Source organism: Xenopus laevis, chromosome 5L (genome assembly GCF_017654675.1).
Source record: "Xenopus laevis strain J_2021 chromosome 5L, Xenopus_laevis_v10.1, whole genome shotgun sequence".
Taxonomy (NCBI): Eukaryota; Metazoa; Chordata; class Amphibia; order Anura; family Pipidae; genus Xenopus; species Xenopus laevis.
In genome coordinates, this window is record NC_054379.1 from 17,919,009 (window position 1) to 17,935,159 (window position 16,151).

The 16,151-nt window shown below is 42.7% G+C and overlaps 1 protein-coding gene across 1 annotated transcript; it reads left to right on the plus strand.

Moving 5' to 3' along the window:
• The first annotated feature begins 1,629 nt into the window (after positions 1-1,629).
• On the plus strand, positions 1,630-15,246 carry LOC108716488 (histone H3.3A). Its single transcript, XM_018262659.2, has 4 exons — positions 1,630-1,768; positions 4,177-4,333; positions 10,938-11,091; positions 14,532-15,246. The coding sequence occupies exons 2-4, from the start codon at positions 4,206-4,208 to the stop codon at positions 14,658-14,660; spliced, it is 411 nt and encodes a 136-aa protein (XP_018118148.1). The 5' UTR covers positions 1,630-1,768; positions 4,177-4,205; the 3' UTR covers positions 14,661-15,246.
• The last annotated feature ends 905 nt before the right edge of the window (positions 15,247-16,151 follow it).

The window sequence follows — 16,151 nt, forward strand, 5'->3', positions numbered from 1 at the left end:
TGGTTCCTGTCTGTACATTTCTAGTGAATCCTTTCTGTTTATCCTGGTTTGACCCTTGACTGTCTGTTGTTGACTACTCTGACTTCTCCAAGGTGTCCCTTGCCTGCCTGACTATTCTATGCTCTCCAATCCTGAACCCAGCCTGTCTGACCATTTCTTGAACTCTGCTTGTGCTGACCCGGCCTGCCTGATCTTGTCTTTCTGGCCTGTCTTCCAAGCTGTGTTGTCTTCCATCCAGTATACTTGGTAAAACCATTGTGCCCCTTTGCTCGTCCAGAACCTTTTGCTTTGCTCCTCTCTTATTAAGACCTAGTGACATCCAATTAGCAGAGGGCTCTTCCAAAAGTGAAAGGCTGTTTTAGGCAGAAGCAAGAGCCGAGACCAGGGAGCCTAGCGCTGGTTCTGGATTTAGGGTGCCAAACATGACTCTTGTGTGGAACCAATTTTTGAAAAACCCGACCCAGACATCATTCTTACCTGATTGGACCTGCTACCCGACCCGCAAGCGCCTTATCCGCAACCCGATCCGTGACCCGTTGATTATCAAGAAACATGAAGTGCTGTCATGGTAAACCTGAAATGACATCATTAGAAGTAGGCACAGTCAGATAAAAAGGAGTGACCCGAGAAGACCCGCAACCCAACCAGCGACCCGCAGAATCGCTGACCCCCGTCTATTTTCTACCCGCAACCCCCAGGTTTCCTGCTTTTTGCGGGTAACCCATGGGTCCCCAACAAACTGCAGGACTCTGCTTCAACTTTAATGGAAAACTGGTAAAAAAATAAATAAAAGATGGAAAGCAATTGAAAAAAGTATTTGCTGGTGGACACTCGACCCCCATCCTCCAGCATTGTCCAGACAGCCCAGAGCTCACAGTCCAGAGCTCACAGTACAGACAGTCCAGAGCTCACAGTCCAGAGCTCACAGTCCAGAGCTCACAGTCCAGACAGCCCAGAGCTCACAGTCCAGACAGCCCAGAGCTCACAGTTCAGACAGTCCAGAGCTCACAGTCCAGACAGCCCAGAGCTCACAGTTCAGACAGCCCAGAGATTACAGTACAGACAGTCCAGAGCTCACAGTACAGACAGCCCAGAGCTCACAGTACAGACAGTCCAGAGCTCACAGTTCAGACAGTCCAGAGCTCACAGTCCAGACTGCCCAGAGCTCACAGTACAGACAGCCCAGAGCTCACAGTCCAGACAGCCCAGAGCTCACAGTACAGACAGTCCAGAGCTCACAGTCCAGACAGCCCAGAGCTCACAGTACAGACAGTCCAGAGCTCACAGTCCAGACTGCCCAGAGCTCACAGTACAGACAGCCCAGAGATTACAGTACAGACAGTCCAGAGCTCACAGTTCAGACAGTCCAGAGCTCACAGTACTGACAGCACAGAACCTCAATAGAGCCAAGCCTGCACCCCCAGTACTGGTAACTCTTCACCTTAGTAAAGCCAGTCCACACAGGACCCCAGTCAGTCCCAGTACAAACAGCCCAGCTCCCCAGTACAGTTCCAGTGTAGACATGTCAGCACCCCAAGAGAGACAAGCCAGTACACCCCTATCACAAGCAGCAGCAGTGAGGCGAGCGAGTATGTGAGCGTGTCTTTGTGTTTGTACACAGAGCCCTGGGCCCACCCCCCATTGTTCCTGATTGGCTGAGACGCAGAGAGGCGGCGCTTATGGGACCCGCCAGTGGCGGCCATTTTCCGATTGTGTGTGAAGCAGCAGCAGCAGTCAGTATTCTGTGTTTCCAGCCAGCCGGGAATCGGTAAGTTTTTATCTGGGGGCTCCTGAGGCCAAACCTACCGGAACCCCCCCAAACCCACCCGGGGGCCCCGCACAATTACCCAGGACTCTACTCGGCCCCCATCCAGCGCCTCCCACAAACTTTCCTGTGCGGGAATAGTTGTAGAGCGCCGGGTATATGTCTCCTGTTCTGCCTCACACACACCGAGCTGCCTTGTCTGACTCTGTCCTCTCCTTCCTACCCCGGGCCCCTTCACTCGGTCACATCCCGCCCAACCTCCGCCCCTCACCCCCGGGGGTAACACCAACCGGCCCCTCACACCCCGGGGCAACTACATGGCCGGACACGAGCGGCTTTGGGGAAGGGGAAAGTGGCCAAAAACGGCTGCAAATGTCCCGGGGCTGAGCCCTGCTCTCCGGTTGTTGCTTTTGCTTCACCATCTTGTTTCAGTCTCCATGTTCCTCCCCCCTGACTGCAGCAACTCTCTGACTGACCGACCGGGGTTAATATTCGGGCACTTGTAGCTCAGACCCCCCCACTCCTCACTCTCACCCCTATAGTCCTGGGGAGCCCCTTCCTTTATTGGGGAGCCCCCTGCACCCCCACACGTGCTGTTCCATTGCTGCAGTGTCCAGTGTAAGTCCTAGGGACTGGGGCAGGAATCAGACTGTAATTACCCCCCTCTTCCCTGGGCTTTGCCCTCACTTGCCCCTCACAGTCACAGGTACCCCCTTTATTGTTTGGGGTGCCCCCCTCGTGCTGCTGCAGTAAAAGTATATAAATGGTTAATCTGGGGGCAGGAGTCCAATGTCAGACTGTAATTACCCCTCATCCCTGGGCCTGACACTCACATACCCCTTATATCTCGGGATACCCCCCCTTCTCTGAATTGGGGAGCCCCCCCCCCCCACACACGGGGCAAATAACTGAAATGTTACAGTGTAAGTCATATTGTTAATCGGGGGGGGGGCAGGAAGGCAGAGTCAGGCTGTAATTACCCCTCATATCCCTGGGCTTTGTACCCCAATAATCCCACAGACCCCCCCATTACTGTATTGGGGACCCCCCCCCACATGGGGCAGATAGCTGTAATGTTGGGTATAGTATCCAACAGGTTGGGGGCAGTAAGCCAGTTATCCTTATGGGACACCCTTGCCTTGTTCACTTGCACTGCTTCTACTGACACCCCCAAAATCTTGGGGTACCAGATCCCCCTAAGTGGGCTGAATTGCTGCATTGTTACTGTGCAACTTGTAGTGGCAGGAGTCTATTGGCTCATTATAACTATGGGTCACCCTGCTCTTGCCACTCACAGAGACCCCTCTGTCTGACCCCCTTATATGAGCCTAGATTGCCCCAAATCCCACAAGTGGGGTACAAAGCCACCTCACATTGAGTCTGCAGTGTGTTTGTCATAGGCTGGAAGCCTCAGTCAGGCTACTCTCCTCCCCCTTGTGGGATACTCTGGGGCTAGTCACATGATCTCACAGGTACCCCTACTCCTCCTGCTCTTATATTGGGGTACAACATACCCCCTAACCCCAACACATAGGGCAGGTGTCAGTGCAACACAGTAATCCATAACATGTACCAGTCAAACATAAGAATTCACATTTAAAATCCTTTTACCGTGTACCCCTTTCTTCTTCTACATCATGTGATGGGCACTCGTGGGACCCCCCAGTTTTAATGCACCCCTAGTCTTTTTATGGAATCTCCCCTCTTTTAGGTAAAATACTGAACACTGTGTATTGTAGCCATTATTATTTGACCCCAAATATTGAGGTCAGTGGAAGGCTACGCACCCCCAGATCCCACCACCCAGTGGCCCCAGTTTTTTATTTATTTATTTTTTTTAAACATTGCCCCCCATAATAATCTTTCCTTTGCATTTACTGGGGTGCTGTTTCATAGTGTTCCAGTTGTGACTTTAACAGGACAGATAGTTGGTTCAGCATTTATTTCACTCCCAGCTTGTTTTCTTTGCTGGGTGGGGGAGACAGAAAACCCACCAGAGCCCCCCAATTATTATTATTATGATGATTATTGTAGTTGTCAGTGTTCCATTTCCCTGATACTGAGAGAGAGAGGGAAGAGCCGCTCAGCCTGAAGCGTTTTCCCATATGACTCCAGGTCCCAGAAGCTGCTCCAGGCTGAGACACTAGAGTCCAGGCTTGTTCTGACTGGGGGGAAGGGTTGTGCGCCCAATTGTTTTGCAGGCTGTGCCCGAGCAGGGGCGGGGCCTGGGGAATCAGCGAGTAAAGGCGCAGGCAACGAGCGCCACAGTTTGAAATCAGCTCGTGTCATCTGAATGGAACCCCCAGCCTGTGCCTCAGCTCCCGTTCCACTGCTCTCCTATTAATTCTCCTCTTCCCTCCCCTCCCCCCCTTTCTACCGTTACCCCTCCCCCTCCTCCGCCACCGGGGCAGATCTAGGAGACTCATCCGATTAAAGGGAAATGGCCCGTACCAAGCAGACAGCCCGTAAGTCGACTGGAGGAAAGGCTCCCCGCAAGCAGCTGGCCACCAAGGCCGCCAGGAAGAGCGCGCCCTCTACTGGAGGGGTGAAGAAACCTCATCGTTACAGGTACCGGGAGACGAGGGGTGTCCTGCGCGCATGCGCACTCTAATCTGCCTGTTTTAATGAGATTTTCTAGCGCAGAAGCGGTTATTTCTCTTGACTCATTCAGTGCCGTCTGGAATTAGCACAGACCTTCCTGTATTCCTGCATGCTGATCAGGATTTCTTTCCCCTGGTGTGATCTTTTCCTTTGATATTTTTTATTTCATTTTCTATTGCCATTTTCTGTGCTCTGGGCTATTTTAAGGCATTTTAAAGCTCAATGTGCCCCTGAGGAATAAGTGCAGGTTGCCTGGATTGGCCCTGAGCAACCCCTGCAAAGCAGATGGGAATCTGTCTCTCTGCTAGTCTGTTGGTTTTATTTCTATTGCATTTAATTGCATTACAAACTAGTTTTTTTTTTTTTTTTAAATAAGTTATTTAATTTTTTAAATTTTTTTTTATCACTGCATGGGTTAATTTGTAATCTGAATTCTCCCAGATGAGCAGCCAGTCAGTTGTGGATATTTTATAATGCTGCAGTTTATATCTGGGGAATGTATATGTACGATTTGCTTTGAGGTCCCCTCAGTACGCCAAATTTGGCCTCGTTCCCACCAGCTCCAGGATTATTTTATGCTTTGCTGAGCTATAAGCAAACACTAGAGGGCATCCGAGCAGCGTCATCTGCTGTACGTTTAACTCTATTGATGCTAGAATGCCAATGTGAGGCTTGCAGCTGCTAAACTATAAGAGCCACAATCCTCTGGCACAGCAGCTGGACATGTTTTGATTCTTAAAGGGGTAGTTCATCTTGGAGTGAACTTTTAGTACAATGTAGAGAGTGATATTCTGATACCATTTGCAATTGGTTTTAATTTTTTATCATTTGTGGTTTTTGAGTTAGCTTTTCATTCAGCAGTTCTCCAGTTTCCAATTTCAGCCACCTGGCTGCTAGGGTACAAATTATCCTAGCCATGCGCTGATTTGAATAAGAAACTGATATATAAATAGGAGAGGGTCTGAATAGAAAGATGAGTAATGAGAAGCAGCAACAACAATACATTTGTAGCCTTATAAAGCATTTGTTTTTTAGATGGGTCAGTGACCCCCATTTGAAATCTGAAGTCAAAATAATTTAAAAAACTATAAAATAAATAATGAAGACCAATTGAAAAGTTGCTTTGAAATGGCCATTCTTTAACGTACTAAAAGTTAATTTAAAGGTGAACCACCCCTTTGATGTACCTTCCCCAAAGAGATTATTCATTATTTTATTTATTGCTTGAATGAAGTTGCTGAGATTAAAGGACATGTGAACCCAAAAAAACAATTTCCGATATGAATTTATTAAAAACTGCTAGCGCTTTGTTATTTGTAAATGTAATTGCTATTGAAAGCAGCATTTGCTTAAAGGGATTGTTCACCTTTGAGATGAGTGATGTTCTGAGACAATTTGCAATTGTTTTTTATTTTTTATTATTTGTGGTTTTTGAGTTATTTAGCAGCTCTTCAATTTGCATCTTAATAATCTGGTAACTAGGGTCCAAATGACCCTAACAACCATGAATTGATTTGAATAAGAGACTGGAATAGGGAAGGATCAGTAATAAAAAGTAACAATACATTTTGTAGCCTTACAAAGCACTCGTTTTTTTATAAGGGAGTCAGCGACGCCCATTTGAAAGCTGGAAAGAGTCAGAAGAAAAGGGCGAATAACTTTAAAACTATATATATATATATATATTTATTAATGAAAACCAATTGAAAAGTTGCTTAGAATTGGCTGTTCTATAACAATAAAATAAAAGTTCTTAAAGGTAAACCACCCCTTTAACTCCTGGTTGTTACTTTTTAAATAATGTTGCAAAGACCAGTCTTCTCCTTGCAAGACTGGCCCGTATGTTACATTGTTTCAAAAGCCAGAGCCACAGGACAGAATAGAAAGGGACAGACAAACACTGTTTTCAATAGCAATACATATACAAATAACTTGGAAATCATAAAAAATTTATATTGCAAAGCAGCTTAGAATTAAACATATTTCAAAGCAGAAAACATTCTTTTATTAGGCTAAAAAATATTTTTTTGGGGTTAATGTCCTTTAAGTTTTTTCTCCTCTTTTACTAATATGGCCTTATGTTGGTCTAGCAGAAAGAATCCCAAGGCACACATGATAATTGCAAGCAAGCTGCCTTGCATGTTTATTGTGAAGTGCACTTCGCAATAAACACGCAAGGCAGTTTACTTGCAATTATCCTGTGTACCTTGGGATTCTTTCTGCTGGACTGTTTGTGAGGCGGCCGATCCTCTACCTTCGTGCACCAGGTGTCTTTGTTTCAATTTACTAAGGGTGTGCGAGAGCCATAGTTGAACTACCACTTACGTTGGTCCAGCACACCATGTTATAATAAACCATTAGTCCAAATGGATCTTTATTAGGTTTGGATTGATTCACATGTGCTCTTTTTAGGATGTGCTGCGATCGTGGCGCATTCAAGGGCTTTAGGCCAGTTATCTAAATAGAATGTGTTGATTGGAAGGAATGTGGATTTTAACTTACCTTTGCCTGTCAATCTCTTCACCTACCGTGGAATGAGCTACTTTGTTGCAATGTCTAAAAATGGCATGTGAAGCAATCTTGTCTGTATCTATACCAACTTGTTACCCTAAATGCCCCCATGAGATCACTGCAGATATAATGTATGTAGCTTTCATTGTATGTATTGCTGGCTATGGCCAGTGTTATGTGTAGGGCCAGATAAGCGATGGATGCACAGTGGCAGCTTGTAGTGCAGTATGTTGTAAGCTGCCCAGTTGGTCAGTGGGTTGCCTTCTGGTGTGCCCCTAGCAACAGATCCCTGAGATTCATCATGGTGGGTTGCCTTCTGGTGTGCTCCTAGCAACAGAACCCTAAGATTCATCATGCCGGGTTGCTTTCTGTTGTGCCCCTAGCTACAGAACACTAAGATTCTCTTGACTGGCTAGTTTTTTACCCAAAGACTGAAATGCAAAACCATGCCCTTAATATGTTGTCTTTCTTTATCATTTTCTCTTTCTGATATGGCCACCTGGTTTAGGGTTAGTTCACACGAAGAGATTTGGGGAGATTTTGTCGCCTGGCGACTAATCGCCTCGTCTTCTGAGCGACTATCTCCCCGAACTGCCTCAGCATTTTTTCCCATAGGCTACAATGAAAAGTCGCCTGCGCTAATGCACACGTGGCGATGCGTTTTATATAGTAGCCCGAAGGTACCTGTGTGAGCCGCGACTTTCCATTGTAGCCTATGGGGAAAAAAACGCTGAGGCAGTTCAGTGAGGTAGTCGCTCAGAAGACAAGGCGATTGGTCAGCAGGTGCCAAAATCTCCCCGAATCTCCTCGTGTGAACTAACCCTTAATGGTGAAATTGGTCTGATACCATCTTTTATCTGTTGGGCCAGTGATCAGATCCTAATGCAGACCTGTTGGAAAGGACTTCATCAATGTACTAATTTGATCCTTGTCCAATAATGTTTTCAAACTTGCCTGATATTTGGCCAGTTGTTGGACAGAGGTTGGAAGAGGCTCATACATGGGCAAATAAGCTGCTTGCTTGGTTTGAAGGTGCTGAATAGGCGATTTTATAGGCCTCTGTATGGGCAGCTCAGAGAGAACCTACCTGTGTATGGGCAGCTTAGAGAGAACCTACCTGTGTATGGGCAGCTTAGAGAGAACCTACCTGTGTATGGGCAGCTTAGAGAGAACCATGTCATGGCAGACACTTGCACTGTCAGTGGCCTTCAATTGTGTTACGTATATATCATCTATTATAAACTTACACTACACATACTTTTGCAAAAACATACTTTTTTGCACATCAAGCAATTACAGTGGAGGGCAGGGCAGAAGTGTAGAGTTTAGGCTTAGGGTGAATTCAACTGACCCCCAATGACCTAAATAACACGTTAATTAATGTAACACTTTATATGAACTACTTATAGGAACTATTTATTAAAAGGGCAACATGAGCCGTTTTATTGGGATCTATTTACTGAATTATATGGGTGTCTCCAACATGAACTTTGTAGGAATGACCAATTATTAGTAGGGATGCAGTGAATCCGGTATTCGGCCAGAATTTGGCCTTTTTCAGCAGGATTCGGCCGAACTGTAATTACGTCCTAGGAGGTAAATTGCGTGACTTTTTGTCACAAAACAAGGAAGTAAAAAATGGTTTCCCCTTCCCACCCCTAATTTGCATATGCAGATTTGGTTTGGTATACAGCCGAAACTTTCGCAAAGGATTCGGGGGTTCGGCTGAATCCAAAATAGTGGATTCAGTGCATGTCTAGTTATTAGGCACCACAGCAACATCATTGGGCCCATAAACTTTAGAAACAAGACATTTTCCATCAACGTATATTGCAGCTGCTTATCAGTCCTATGGTGCCCCCTATAGTTCCTGGGCTTCCCTAGCAGTTGTTACTCCCATAGTTATACCCCAAGATTTTCAGTACAATTATTGGTGAGCTTGTATCATAGCTGTGGTTAAAAATACATCCAACAAGTTCAACCCTTTTGTCCCAGCAAAACCTACGTTTTAGCTGATCATTTGTGTAGCGCACGCAAGGGGTGTGGCCTGGAAGTTGGGTACTGCTCACTTGTGTTTATGGAGGGCAGCCAATAGTTTAAGGCATTTTGACTCCGCATTGTGATTGTGTTTTTAGTTCGAAGCTATAGCTGTGAGACATTGATGTGCGGGCCGACCCGATACTCGTGGTCTAGTGATGTGCGGGCTGACCCGATACCCGCGGGTTCGGCCGACCTCGCGCGGTCTTTTCCGAGTCGTGCGTGCGGGTTGAGCTCTTTTTACTGCTCTCCCTGCCCGCGACCTTCCAAATGCCGACTTCTGGGTTGTGTTTTAAAGACGTGCGCCTCTCACCCTGCCCCGCTCCTTTTGTGACATCATTGGCGGGACGGGTTGGCGCAGGTCTATAAAAGAGACCCGGAAGTCAGGGGTAGTGGGAGGTTGGGTTGCATGTGGGTCAGGAAAAGCCCGACCCACACATCCCTAACATTGTCAGACAGGTTCGGGCCAACCTCGCTGCTCCTCTTCCGGGTTCACGCTGAGCTCTTCTGCCTGCTTTCTCGTCCACGTCCTAAGACTTCCTGTTTTATAGACTTGCGCCTGCGCCCTTTTGTGATGTCATCAGAGGCGTGGATCTATAAATGAAGGGGGGGAAGGCTAGTGCAGGTAAAGGTTTTTTTCTACCCGCACATCACCACTGTGAGACCCTGGTACCCTTGTTTGTAGGTTTGATAGTGATAAGCCCCACCCACTATTTCTGCATGGAAATAGTGTGTAGACTCACTGTGTGACTATTCTGTTCAATTCCCTGTCTATTTTCTTGTATGTGAGAGGTGACCACCTAAGGGGTTGGATTTTGGACTGTGACCAGGGGGAGTCATTGAAATAGCTTGATAGCCTGGAAATTGTCAGCCACAACCCATGGTGCCGCAGGTATGGGGACAACCCACGCAACTCATCAACACCCAAGAAATGTTTCCTGCATAATGAAAAAATGTAGTTCTGAGCCAGATTCCAAGGTACAATAAAGGGGAAATTCACTCTTCCAAACACTTTTTCAGTTCAATTGTTCTCCAGAAATTTCTAGAAATGCTTCTGCAATAATGATATATATATAATTTTTTTTTTTTTTTTTCATTTACACCCTCTTGTGTGTTTTAGTGGAAGCTCCGTAATTCAGGTGTCTAACTCCATAATCACAATTTGCTACACTGATCAATACATTTCTCTGTTCCATCAGAGGAATGTCGGTAACATGTTAGTTGTATAAGTGACTTGAGTAAAAAGAAAAAAAATTAATGGGGGTGGGTTCACCTTTAACTTTTAGTATGTTATGGAATGGGCTGTTCTAAGCAACTTTTTAATTGGTCTTTTTTTTTCTGGCACTTTCCGACTTTCAAGTGGGGGTCGCTGACCCCCATCTAAAAACAAATGCTGTGTAAGGCTACAAATGTATTATCATCACTGCTTTTTCTTACTCCACTTTTTATTCAAGCCTCTCCTATTCATAGTCCAGTCTCTTAATCAAAATCAGTGCATTGTTGATAGGGTAATTTGGACCCTAGCAACCCGATTGCAGAAACTACAAACTGGAGAGCTGCTGAGTAAAAAGCCCAATAACTCAAAAACCACAAATAATAAAGAATGAAAACCAATTGCAAATTATCTCAGAATGTACATCATACTAAAAGTTGATGCAAAGGTGAAAAACCGCTTTAATTTTTGCTATCTGAAAAGCATTCAACTCAACTACAGAGAATATGCTCACACTGCTTGCAATTGAAATAACATTTACAAATATAACTGAAAATGTTAATGGATTGGAAAGTTGCTTAGTACTTCACTTTCATTATGCAAAAATGTTTTAGGTGGATTTCCCCTTTAATGACTTTAATGTCACTTTTTTGTTTTTTTTGGTATAAAGCTGAGGGTGGAGATGATCTGGTAATAGTTATTTGGAAACGCAGCTTTCTTCTAAAATATAGTCCGTGTATGATATATCACTTATGTTGTAAATATCTTAAAACACAAACTTTATCAAGTCTTCCTTTTTTTCCCCTCAAGGCCGGGTACTGTCGCTTTGCGTGAAATCAGACGTTACCAGAAATCCACTGAGCTTCTGATTCGCAAGCTTCCCTTCCAGCGTCTGGTTCGTGAAATCGCTCAGGACTTCAAAACAGATTTGCGCTTTCAGAGCGCTGCTATTGGTGCTTTGCAGGTAACGTGTCTCATGTTGGGCTTAACTTTATGCACAAGAGGAGAAGCCAAATCTCTGCCGAAGTTATTCCATCAGGCTCCACATTGGCTCTTACCCCTTTCTGCCATCATTCCTGCATTTGACAAAGAAATAAATTAAAGCTTTATTTTAAGACCAATGTATTAAAAAAATATATAATTTATTTAACAAACGGAATTCTTAAAAGCTGGCCGGCCAGCAAACACAATAAATAGATAATCCGTAAAATTATATCAAAACAATTATCACGTTACTCCAGGTGGGTAGTCGCTCGTTTAAATTTTAATAATACAATAAATACTCCTTGGTTATGATAGGTGCTTGCCCCAATTACGAAATAGCAAGGCAGGTTGTGAGTTGAGTTCTCCAACTTAGAAAAGTTATTTTGTGTTTAGGGTATAAATTATAGTTCTCCAATCCAGTAAATCGGTGTGGGGTACAAGGTACTTCTCTCAGTGGATTATCAAGCTAATTTGTATAAGGCTGTAGATTTTTTGACCAGTATGAGGATTATTCCACAATACCTCAAATAATAATCATTCCTGCATTGCAACTTTTTTCTTCAGCTGTGACAATTTATATTCTATATCCATTTGTGTGTAAAGGCCTCATCATGTGTGTTGCTTAGAGCAGACATGCTTGCTGTGTAAGGTGAAGTCACTGAGAGACAAAATAATCCACTCGTACTGCTTTTTTAGGGGGATGACAGAGAGTATAGAATGGGTTTGTGCAGATTTTTTTTTAAGTATAGATTTAAAGTTAAACTAGTTATGACCCTTCTCTGCAAAAGCTGTTATTTTTAGCCATTCCTGCTATAAAAATTGACCTGTAATTATGTTGGTTTAACATTAAATTATACAGAATTTAGTAATGGGTGGAGGGCACACCAATTCAGCAAATGCTGTAGGTAAACAGTGCAAGAGGTGCAAACATCAAAAGGGTACCCCTACAATGGGTACCCCACAACGTAACAATATATAGATAGGTATGCACACTCAAAAGAAGGCAAGTATGGTATATTTAAAATAAAGTTTTACTTGTTTATGCAAATAATACACACAAAGCCACAATAGTAGGCCTGTATAATACAATACATAAGCTTACATGGTATATACCTAACGTTTAAACATAGCCACAATTACATAACAGTAAACAGTAAGTATTACAATTATACAGCAAGGAGCAGATACACCTACCACCAGTATGAGAATGGCCCCAACGTTTCGGCGTAAGCCTTTGTCAAGGGGATTCACCCTTGACAAAGGCTTACGCCGAAACGTTGGGGCCATTCTCATACTGGTGGTAGGTGTATCTGCTCCTTGCTGTATAATTGTAATACTTACTGTTTACTGTTATGTAATTGTGGCTATGTTTAAACGTTAGGTATATACCATGTAAGCTTATGTATTGTATTATACAGGCCTACTATTGTGGCTTTGTGTGTATTATTTGCATAAACAAGTAAAACTTTATTTTAAATATACCATACTTGCCTTCTTTTGTGTGCATACCTATCTATATATTGTTAACATTAAATTATGTTACCCTGCTCAACCCCTTAACTGTTGCTTGCCGTAGAATCTGTGTTGTCATTATTGTTAAAGGGATAATGTCATTTTTTTTTTCAAAAGGTATCAGTTAATAGTGCTGCTCCAGCAAAATTCTGCACTAAAATCCAAAGGAGCAAACAGATTTTTTTATATTTAATTTTGAAATCTGACATGGGGATAGACATATTGTCAGTTTCAAAGCTGCCCCAGACATGTGACTTGTGCTCTGATAAGCTTCAGTCACTCTTTACTGCTGTACTGCAAGTTTGAGTGTTAGCCCCCCCAACAGACGAACAATGGGAAGGTAACCAGATAACAGCTCCCTTACACAAAATAACAGCTCCCTGGTAGATCTAAGAACAACACTCAGTTAGTAAAATCCAGGTCCCACTGAGACACATTCAGTTACATTGAGTAGGAGAAACAGCAGCCTGCCAGAAAGCAGTTCCATCCTAAAGTGCTGGCTCTTACCGAAAGCACATGCCCAGGCAAAATGACCTGAGATGCACCTACACACCAATATTACAACTAAATAATACACTTGCTGGTAAATTTTATATTGTAGAGTGAATTTTAGGCAGTGTAAACGGGGTATTTTCAAAATAAAAACGACACCATAAAAATCATAACAGAATCCCTTTAACTTTTGTTTATAAAGGACCTACATATTCAACAGCGCCGTACAATAAATAAATTGCTCTGAAACAGGCACTGGAAACTGGATTCTCAATTTGTGACCATTGGTAGAATGATTTTTATATTCTATAAAGTAACAACATGGCAGGAGTTCCAACTTAGAAAACCATTGTATCTTTGTACAGTTCTAGGGCAAAGGGGGAAAAAAAGTAGAAAATACAAAAATGCCATAACTGTTCACATTAAACTGATTTTAAAAAGTTTTTCAAAAAGGGGTTCACCTTTGAGAACTTTTAGTATGATGTAGAGAGTGATATTCTGAGATAATTTGCAATTTGTTTTAAATTTTTTATTATTGAAGGGTTTTGAGTTATTTAGCTTTTTATTCAGCAGCTCTTCAATTTGCATTTCAAGCTGGTAACTAGGGCCCAAATTACCCTAGCAACCATGCATTGATTTGAACAAGAGACTGGAATATGAATAGGACAGTCTGAATAGAAGGATCAGTAATAAAAAGTAACAATACATTTGTAGCTTTACAGAGCATTTGTTTTTTGGAAGGGGACATCGACGCCTAATCGAAAGCTACAAAGAGTCCGAAGAAAAAGATAAATAAATATAAAACTATTAGAAAAAATAAATAATGAAAACCAATTGAAAAGTTGCTTAGAATTGGCCGTTCTATAACATAACACCCCTTTAAATGTAAATACTTGAAACAAACAAACAAGTAAGTATCACTTAAAGGAGAAGGAAAGGTTAAGACTAAGTACGCCTCATCAGAAAGCCTTATCCACCTAAATACACCAGTAAACCTCAAAGTAAAGCTGCTCTGAGTCCTCTGTCAAAAGAAACAGAATTTTTTTCCTTTTATTGTGTACTCATGGGCTTCTGTATCAGACTATTTTCAGCTTAAACCTCGAGGGCTAGGGCTTGAGTTTGCTTCCTCTCTACCTACTCCTCCCTGCCCTGCTGTAATCTGAGCCCAAAGCTATGAGTGAGCAGGGAGAGACGTGGTGATGTCACGCCAAGCTAATACGGCAGCTGCTATCCTAAACAAACTGTTTCTAGAGCTTTTTACTCGGGTATGGTAAAACATTCTACAGAATAAATATAGCTTGCACTATTGTGGCTAATCTATTGGCAATAAATTGCCTCCGTAGCTTTCCTTCTCCTTTAAAATATGATTAATGTTTGTTCTACCTTTGCTAATGCTTTACTTTTCTCTGCTTGTAGGAGGCCAGCGAGGCCTACCTGGTGGGTCTGTTTGAAGACACCAATCTGTGTGCTATCCATGCCAAACGTGTCACAATTATGCCAAAAGACATCCAGCTAGCACGTCGCATACGCGGAGAGCGCGCTTAAACTCGCCTGCGAGAAAACCTTATCTTCAAACCTTAATAAAAAAAAAAAAAAATTAAATCTCTTCTTCCTGTTATTGGTAGTTAATGAGCGTTAGATATTTTTTTCCATGGGGTTAAAAGGTACCTATATATATGGTTGTGAATGGAGATTTAGGGGACAGAATCAGGTTTGGGGCAATTTTCTTCCATTTTCATTTGTGTGTGACTTTTCAGTATAAGTGCGGGGGGGGGGGGGGTGTCATGAATAAACTGCAGTACAAACGAGGGGTGGGGGAGGGGTGGAACAATCATCCGGAGAACAAGATTCAACCGTTTATAATGAATTACAAATGAAATCTGTTCAATGTTTCTGGACAATGCCAGCATTTGGGTTTTTTTAAACAAGTCAATTTCTTATCGATGGCAACTAAATGGTGTTTGTAGCGTTTTTACCGCATAGACAATTCCATCCATTCACAATACTTTTTTTTTTTTTTAATTTTTTTTTTTTTTTTAACTGAGTTGTCCGACATGCAAGTTCATGTTTTTAATGTTGTCTGTCTTCTGTGCTGTTCCTGTAAGTTTGCTATTAAAATACATTAAACAACTCTGTGATTGTGCCTTTTATTCCGCAGGTTAATGCCATTTGTCTATCTATGTAAATGGCTAGGGGTTAACATTTTCTAAATTAAAAAAAAAAAAAAGGAAAGGATTACCAGCCTGTTATCAATGGCATGCACATAACTGAGGACTGTCCTTTCCATTAGGTGTGGGACCTGTTATCCAGAATGCTTGGAACCAGGGGTCTTTTCATAATTTGGATCTCCATACCTTAAAGGGTGGCTCACCTTTAAGTTAACATTTCGTATTTTATAGAATGGAAAATTGTAAGCAAAATTTCAGTTAGTCTTCATTGTTTATTTTGTATAATTTTTTAATTTGCATTCTGATTCTTTTCAAATGGGGGTCACTGACCCCACTTTAACCCTTTAAGTGCCAGCAGAATTTCACATTTTGGTTACGCGAAATGCCAGCCGTTTTTGAAACATTTTGTGCTCTCTCACTTTAGGGGCATTTTCTGAGGGGAAACCTATAGTTTACCTAGGAAAACTATACATTGTTTTTTTCGGTAGAAACTGAGCTTTCTAAATCTGCCGGAGTTTTCATGTATTTCCACCTGTGCAAAAAAATTTATAGTGCTAAATACCAAAAAAAAAAGAAAAATTACCATTTTTCTTCGTATATCAATTTATACCAGAAAAATATTTCATTTTACGGATGAAAATCCAACTGATTTGGAAAGCCTTATGTCTCTCGAACGTGCCAATACCAGATATGTATAGTTTTAGGGAGATTTAGGACTTCTGTACCTCAAAAACTCCCGGCAGTATATTGCCGAATTTTGAAAGCACTAAGGCAGAAAACGGCATGCTTTAGATTCCAAGGCAAAAACTCCTGAAACCGTAGGTTTACCCCAGAAAACCATACATTTTTGAAAAGTACACATTCTGCC